This window comes from Adiantum capillus-veneris, chromosome 24 (genome assembly GCF_014529385.1).
Source record: "Adiantum capillus-veneris isolate H3 chromosome 24, ASM1452938v2, whole genome shotgun sequence".
Classification (NCBI taxonomy): domain Eukaryota; kingdom Viridiplantae; phylum Streptophyta; class Polypodiopsida; order Polypodiales; family Pteridaceae; genus Adiantum; species Adiantum capillus-veneris.
Window position 1 is genome coordinate 45606977 of NC_140954.1, and position 8774 is coordinate 45615750.

The 8774-nt window shown below is 40.8% G+C and overlaps 1 protein-coding gene across 1 annotated transcript; it reads left to right on the forward strand.

Annotated features, from left to right (window-relative positions):
* The first annotated feature begins 4606 nt into the window (after positions 1–4606).
* LOC147426304 (uncharacterized) lies at positions 4607–8544 on the forward strand. Its single transcript, XM_086499140.1, has 2 exons — positions 4607–5029; positions 7589–8544. The coding sequence occupies exons 1-2, from the start codon at positions 4696–4698 to the stop codon at positions 8245–8247; spliced, it is 993 nt and encodes a 330-aa protein (XP_086355266.1). The 5' UTR covers positions 4607–4695; the 3' UTR covers positions 8248–8544.
* The last annotated feature ends 230 nt before the right edge of the window (positions 8545–8774 follow it).

Genomic DNA, 8774 nt, shown 5'->3' on the forward strand with positions numbered 1-8774 from the left:
CTTTGCCTTTGTCCATTGTCTTTGTGTTGGTTTCTTCAGTAAGCAGACTGCCTTCTACACCTGCTATGGTCAAACCATATGGAGGTGCAGAATTACTCAAAGCTGTGCGAAAAGTGTCCCAACTTTTTGGCAATGTGATCATCAGGAACATAGCTCTAACAGGTTCATCAAACTTGACACCTTGAGCTGACAACTGACTGTAGATGGTGTTGAATTCATTCAGATGATTGGACATAGGGGTCCCTTCTTTCATCTTCAAGTCAAAAAGCTTCTTAAGCCAGTATACCTGTGAAGCTGCACTCTGCTTCTCATAAAGATCACTCAGCTTTGTCCATGCTTGATATGTCGATATCTCGTCTGCTACATTGAAGTAAACGCTTTCTGCCAAAGTCAGCATAATGGTAGAAAGTGCCAATTCATCCATTTCGCTCCATTCATCTACGTCCATATCTTCTGGTTTTATCCCCTTGAGCTTTATAGGTTTTATCTGCTTCTTTTGTACCAACACGTGTCAAATCTGCTTCTTCCACAATGGGAAATTGGTTCCATCCAGCTTCTTGATATTGTAAAGAGCAGTGTCCTATGATCCAGCCATAGCTACGCTTCACAGTAGTTTACTTTCCTGGGAAAAATTCGGCAGAGTTTCCCTTGTAAACTGACCTCAGAACCAATATCAACCTGTCAAATGAACCAAGAAAGCTTCAGATTCTGCATAAATTTTGGCAGAGTCTCCTTTGTAAAATGGCTCTGGTGTACTCAAAAATCAGACCAAAAAACAGCTCAAAAAACCATTGTCTCTCTAACACTGTAAGCTGTGGGTAAACCTGTCCTGCACCTGTATTGTCTCTCACTTTCCTGTCACTGTCCTGTAAGCATAGACTGCGACAATGCCTCAACGACAGTAAAGCAAAGATGCAATCCCAACTGTCTAACTCACAGTCAATACATCCTAGCTGCCTATCTAAGGGTGCTCGAGGGATCGCTCCAAGACCTGTATCACCGAAAGGATCTCAACATTCGAGAATCCCCCAGCTCAATAAAACCTCACACGACCCTCAACAAAGGCTGCAGTAAATCTGACAATACATAGACTTCCCACAAAGTCATACATCCATAAATTTCCCACTGTATGCTGTCACCGCTGCGGCGGTTGTTTGCTGCGTGACTCACAGCTAGCAAACCCTCAACAGACATACATCATCTCTGACAATACATCCCATGTGGAAGTACCTGCAATGTTAGGATGAAATCTGGAATATCAAGCAGCAAACACAAGCTACCTGATGAACTAGTGGATGTCGCCTACAGTCTGTGTGTAGATGCGCCCGTGTCGTATGTGACACGCCTCCAAGAACTATGAGCCGTCCTTCGATGTGTAGACAGCCACAAATCAGCACTCTCGAAGTGCAGATATCCTCAGCACCTGCAGTCGTAGGCCGGAACCCCAAATTTGCAGAGTCGGATCTGCACCCGTCGAGACCACGTAGTCGAAAATGGCTTGCACAGAACTTTGTCGAAGCCGAACGGTGGTCGAGATGACCTCAGAATGAAATTTTGAGAACACTAAGTCCTTCAGGCTTTTCCACAGGATTTTGGGCCGTGTCTTTGTCTGTCGAATCTCACTCCAATTTGAGCAGGTGACTCTAGCTTCCTGTAGTGCTGCCCCGAGCCTCGATCTGAGCTCTGATACTAGTTGAAGGAGTACGAGCGGAAGTGCGACGCGAGAGAGAGTGTGAGAAGAAGAGCACAACGATATGGTGAACTCGCTCTGTTGTAATGTACAGAGCATAGTGAGTTCTTATTAGGTTTTTACAAAAGAATATGTGTTCATACCTGGCGGCCCGCCCACTTACCTGGGCGACCACATTGGGCTTTATACCCCAACAATCCTCTCTCTCTCTCTCTCTCTCTCTCTCTCTCTCTCTCTCTCTCTCTCTCTCTCTCTCTCTCTCTTTCTCTCTTTCTCTCTCTTGTTGGGAAATTCAAAATGCCACTTGAAAGTTGAGAGATAAGCAGGAAGAAAATTTGTATAAACTCAAGGAAAAAATCAATACAGGAGTGAGTAAAAAATTGAAAGGTTTTGTGAGACTACCTACATAAAGGATCGAAGTGATTCGTGTAACTTGTAAGGAGGTCAACTCCCCCCCCCCCCCCCCCCGGCCGCCACCACCCCCCCTTTCTTTTTGTTGAAGTCTCATGCTAATCATCTCTCTCTCTCTCTCTCCCTCTCTCTCTCTCTCTCTCTCTCTCTCACATATATATATATATATATATATATATATATATATATATATATATATATATATATATATACACATACTCCTTCCTTTCTTTCTACTCAAGTCCTCATTCTAATCATCTCTCTCTCTCTCTCTCTCTCTCTCTCTCTCTCTCTCTCTCTCTAGCACACACACATACACTTTCTCTTTACGCATTGTATTAATTCCTCCTAATCAATCCCTCTCCCAATCAATCCCCTCTATCTCTCCCCCTCTCTCTATTCTCTCTCTACCTCTTTTTGTTTCTCTATCTCTCAATGCATTTACTCTCTCTTTCTCTCTCACATTGCCAGATTCATCCTTCTCATGTAGGATGAAGGAGGATGCGACATGTGTCAAGGGGAAGGGCCCAAAAACCTCCCCCCTTTATACTTAGTATAGATTGTTATCTATTCTTCACATTGTTCCACGTGTCAAAAAACAAATGTGTGAATACATAGTCAAAGGAATTAGAGAGCAAAAAGGAAAATCAAACCCTTCAAGTGGTGGCAACGACCAAGAGAAATCAAATTGTAATGTTATGGGTCTGGAACTTGAAACCTTCCAAGAGAGAAGAAGAAGAAAAGAAGATTATTTTAACGTCGTAGGAAACTATCCCAAGAGACCTTAAAGATCTATCCAACGAGGAAAGTAAAATCGTACAAATAATCCCAAGAGATATATGCCCATAGAGAGAAGAGAAGGAGGTTCAGAGATGCACATTGCCATCTAAACTAAAGGATGAATTGCAATATGATTATTTGGTCACATACGGCAAAATGAATGGAAGAAGTTGGATAAGTCAATGTATGTGAGCGTGTTATTGTGCGGGTTCAAGTAGCATTGCCTTGCCATATTGTTCACAAAAACCAACATACAATGTACCTTTCACCGCCTAGAATTGCAAAATCTTGGCTAGATTTCAAGCTTGTCTTTAAAGACCGTCAAAATTTTCAAGTTTTAGTGTAGCTACGGTAGGTGTTTCTTCTTCCCTAAATATCGGAAGAGTTTGAAGTATGGAGGAAGTGTGCTCTTATTTGCCTCGGTTAGGAAAAATGTTTTTGAAAAACCCTACCTTAGTGTGACAACACTCCAATAGAAAAGCCACGCCTTGAAATAAAATTAAAAGAAAGATAAAGAAGAAAGCCCAATAGTACTGTAGCACCTAGATTTTGGACCCCATCAAAAGCGCTTTCTAAATAGGTGCTTATTGGTAGGGTGGGTTAGTGAAAGTGGAGGCTTGGCTTTTGTTGTCTTGCAAATATAAGTCAAGAAGTTGGTAGTAGGCAAAAGCATCTCAAAACCAAACCCTTGCTTAGAGCTAAGAGGATGGTTACATGTGTGTGTATGGTAGGCAAAAGCATCTTAAAACCAACCCTTCTTTAGAGCTGATCATGAAGTGGTGCTAGATATGAATGATAAGTCAAGTGAGGAGCCAATGATTCTTGGACAAGTCATTCTTCAAAGTGTTCATGGACATGGCCATCAATCACAAAAAGGGCATGTCCTCAAGGCATGTGCCTAAGGCTAGATCTTGCAAAAATCTCAATCTCTCTCTCTCTCTCTCTCTCTCTCTCTCTCTCTCCCTCCACGTATTTCATATATGTAGTAAAAATTACCAAAACACCATTGTTATTTGTGGAAATTCTCAAAATACTCTTCAAATTTTAAAAATATACCCCTCATATTTGGAAGAAATTTCCCAACATGGCCTTCTAATTCTTCAAAATACCCCTCACAAACCTAGCAACTCTTCATGGGAAGATTGGTTCTCCCTCAATAATAGGAGATGATAGAACTAGGATTGCAATTCTTAAGATGAAATAGTCCAAAGGACCTAGCTTGGTTGGTTGAGCATTCGTCCTCGGTGACATCGATCATCGATTCGAATGCAGTTAGCGCTCACGGACGTGCTTTGTCACCTCGCATAAGAGTTGTGCAATATACCCAAATAAAAAGATGAAATAATTCGTCATGTTTAAACATAAATGCTCTATTTGTGAGCTCATTGATTAATTGTCTAAGACACTTAAAGTTAGTTTGGTGTTAAAGATTAGACTATGCAAAAAAATTGGACAAATTCTTGGCGAAATGATGCAAGGATATATTGACAATTCTTGGGCTCTCTCTCTCTCTCTTTGTCTCTCTCTCTAGAGTCTATTATCTAGTCTAGAGTCTAGATTTTAATATGACGTGTGTGCATTATACGTACTAGTATTGTTTATATGCACTCCTGGAATTGACTAGAAATTAGAATATCTCTCTCTCTCTCTCTCTCTCTCTCTCTCTCTCTCTCTCTCTCTCTCTCTGTGGGCCGCGCCACTATAAGAGCCTTTGGAAAGCTTAATAATAGTTGAAAGCCGTGCAATTAGCGCTCTCTGTATCACCTCATTTGGAAATGTACTGCAGTAGTAAGGAGTGATCGATAAAAGCAGCGATGGCGAGCTTGGCGGCCAGCAGCAGCTTCCTGCAGCTACCGCTCTTTCTGCATATTATTGTCATCGTTGTTACTGGCATTAATGGCGCCCGGCAGGCACAGGCCAGGGCCGTGGCCATGAGCAGGTCTTCATTGATCACGTACGTGTCCTCGCCTCCCCACGCAGCCTTTACCACTTACACGTCGCCTTATCAGCCTCCTCATCCTTATCATCGTCATCACCATCACCATCTTCATCAACACATGAAGCCCCAGCACTCTCAGACAGCTCTAGTCACTGGCCATGTCTTCTGCGACATCTGCAAAGATGGCCAAATCAAAGAGCCCCTTAAAGGTAGGTAGGTGTGTCTGTGAGTGAGAGAGAGAGAGAGAGAGAGAGAGAGAGAGAGATCCTAGGAACAATCCCAAGAGACCTCAAAAATCTATCCGAAGTGTTGAACTCAAGACCTGTTATTCAAGCGGAAATTGGGATAACCAATCTACTAGACAAGTTACTCCGATTTCCTCTTCTTATTCACACACCCAGCCACCCATGAGAAGAGAAGCTTTTAACCTCCTAGGAACAATCCCAAGAGACCTCAACGATCAATCCTCCAAGAGTTCAACTCAAGACCCAAGAGAGAGAACCCAAGAGACTTTAAGATAACCCTAGGAGTCTTGAACAATGATATCAAATAACCCATCTACCATACTTGTGTGTGTGTGTGTGTGAGAGAGAGAAAGAGAGAGAACCTTTGTCATTACATTAATAATTGATATTGTAATCATACTTAATATGTCATCTGTCTTTTCATTTCCTAAGTTCACTTATGCACTTGATATGTTTTGAAAGAATTTTTTTTTTATTCTTACTCTACATTCTACTGGGATGGGATAGGTGATATTAAAATCGAACATTAGCAAGATTCCCCCCCTCTCCTCGCCCTCGTCTAAAGTTCCTCCCTAGGGCGCTCTGCTCGTGCAATCCAGCCTGCTGCCCCTCATCGCCTCTGCCCTCACCGTCTATGGCGAGAGAGAGAGAGAGAGAGAGAGAGAGAGAGAGAGAGAGAGAGAGAGAGAGAGCTTTGCCTGCGTGAGAGAGAGGGTTGCGCTGGCTTCCAGTGGCGCTGCCCCCAGAGAGAGAGAGAGAGAGAGAGAGAGAGAGAGAGAGAGAGAGAGAGAGAGAGAGAGAATCTCTTGAGCGGGAGGCGGCAGGCCTGTAGCACAGCAACAAGGAGAGAGAGAGAGAGAGAGAGAGAGAGAGAGAGAGAGAGAGAGAGAGAGAGAGAGAGAGAGAGAAAGCAAGCAACAGGTGAAGCAATCTACGTTCATGAAGCAGCGTGGAGTTTGGCAGTGGAAACAGCGTGCAGTGGGTTCATGGCTGCCTTAAGAAGTCAAGAACGCGGCCTTAGTTTAGGCTGCAGTCGTGGGCGACACAGACGAAGGGGAGAGAGAGAGAGAGAGAGAGAGAGAGAGAGAGAGAGAGAGAGAGAGATATGAAAAGGGCAAGAGAGAGGCATGCCTCGCACGTGGCCTGTCCCCTACCCTTCACTTTCCTATCTACCTCTCTCCCTTCCCTTTTCTACCTCCAACTAATGAGCGATTTTCCCATTTTCTAGGATTGGGTACCCCATACTTATGCATAGTTATATTTAAAGAGATTGCCAACCTTGTCGAATACTTTTCACTTGTATGCCTTAATAACTCAATTTAACTAGCATCAATGGTCTATATTCTCCTACATAAAACGAGCATAAAACTCAGATTGCAAAGACCAAAACTGGCCTACTAACACATCTTTGCCAACTCTTCTTCAAGTTTCTAAATACATCTCATAGATTAATTAAAAATGCATCAAGTAAGAGCTAAAGTTCTATATCTTTATGAAGAGCTCGATTGTTACTACGATAGGATTTGACACCCAAGTGCCCTTCTTAGAGAATTTTTTTTGTCATATGAAGGTCAAAATTTTTGTGAGTGCATCATCAAAAGGGCTTGTTTAAAAATTTCCCTTCTATAGACAGGGAAATACAATAGAGTATTTGTCAAAATGCTAGTGGAGACTGTTGTCACCTACACTAGGGATTGTAATTAGAAATACTACTTATATTGTTCACCAAACATATCTTAAGTTACGACAACTATTTTGTCCTTAGAAGGGCAAATATTCATAATCATGATTACATTGGCTAATTTGAGAATTGGGTAGCACTATTCCATGTTGATAATGTTGCCCCAACATTGCTTTTAACAAGTTTTCAATAACTTTTGCTCTGATCAGCAATAGATTCACACTAGTATGCTCTCTCAAATTAGCATGAATAAGTAATAAAGATTCACTTTTGAGCTACAAAGGTTAAATCTTGATATCATGAGAAAATAGGCTTAAAAATTTTCTCCTTTTTTTTGCAATTTGATGATTGCATCTAGTTTTGTGGGATTGCACCCACACACCCACACCCGCATGTCGCAAGAATTAATGAACCATAGCGGACGTGCTTAAAACACAATATTAGAGAATTAGGGAATTTATTAGAAAAATAGCTTAAAACTTAATCAACACAATATTAGAGAATTTGAGAATTTCCTAACTCCTAATTTCACATAAAGTAAATTTGATCGTGTGGCTACATCCTGACCAATTGTTTGAAAGTGGAAGTTGGAAACATACTATCTAATGGGAGGCTTTTGTCCTCATCCAAGTGATTAAGATTTTAGCCTTATTGTAAATTCCCACATCAGTTGACAATTTTTGAAGTGGCTAATATGGTGTTAATCACAAGATATGGTGTTGTTGTAAGGTTTTAATAAATTGGTTGCAATCAATCGAATGATAATTTGTAGATGTTTATCTTTGGTTAAGTTGTCACATAATGATCTTCATATTCATGAGTTTCATCCAACTTTGTCTCAGGAGTTACAATAGGTGTCACTTGTTGGAATGGGAAAGAAGAGCAAACTTTCTATGGTATTACAAATAAGTTAGGAACTTTCAAAGTGAAGCTTTCTGGATATAATCCACAAAAGCATGGTGGAGGAAATTCTTGTCGTGCAAAGCTAATCTACCCTTCTTTCAAAACCTCCTGTATGCTACCCACAAATTTGCATGATGACAAGCTAGGTGCTCGTCTTCAAATCATGTCCAAGACTCCACACAAATTGGTTCTATTTGCAGGCCCCTTTGCTTATACTACTCCTTCAAAAAACAAAAAGTGTCATCAAAAGGGTGGACACTCTATATCTCCTCACAAGCATAAGACAAGGTCATCTCATTCTCACAAATACTCAAGACAACGTGAAAATCACAAGAGCCCTTCTTGTCCAGTACATGATGATTGTAAAAGCAAAATTCCACCTCCTTACGACAATCTTGAGTCCATGTTTTATTCTGCACAACTTAGAAAGAGTGATCTTTCCTTGATCGAGAAGAAAAATGATGCGGTGTCACCACATTCTCAAGGCTTCAAAGGTCACCCTACTCCTATCTACATTACAAGCCACAAGGACCACAATTCACACAAAAATAGTCACTCTCCTATATTTCCTTCTTTTTTATCAAGTTCTAGTCACTAAATGTTTGCTAAGGACACATCAAGGCCGTGATGTATAGTGAGAGCCCCCTCTTATGTATAGGCATTCATGCTCTATTCAAGTATGTGAAGCCTTAATGGAATTTTGTATATAAGCCATAATTTTTCATTGATATGAGATGTATCCCATGCTATAAAGAACTCATTTAAGCAACTTTAGAGATGGTACGAGCCATCTACTTTAGAGATCCAAAATGGTCTAACATAGTTTAGATCTACATACGTTGTACATACAGATATGTCTCTTTGCAAATAGTTAAAACCTTTTTGGAGAACAAAATGTGACACTGTATCAAGAGCCTCTTTGATGTGCTACAAAAGACATCCTTACTCTATAAAAAAATAAAATAAAACTCATATACAGTCCTTTAACAAAATAATTTTGGATCCATTAGTAGTTTTTTGTTTTTCCACTCGAGTTGGTTAAGCATCTAGTTTTGTCCATTTGTAAATTTATTATTGAATTTAATGACTCGTTTATCCATGTTAATTACCTTGTTTCGTACATAT

Bases quoted from the DNA above. Each gene is read 5' to 3' on its own strand.
- LOC147426304 (XM_086499140.1), top strand. From the start codon at position 4,696: ATGGCGAGCTTGGCGGCCAGCAGCAGCTTCCTGCAGCTACCGCTCTTT. The intron at 5,030-7,588 runs GTAGGTAGGTGT...ACTTTGTCTCAG, and splicing joins AATCAAAGAGCCCCTTAAAG to GAGTTACAATAGGTGTCACT.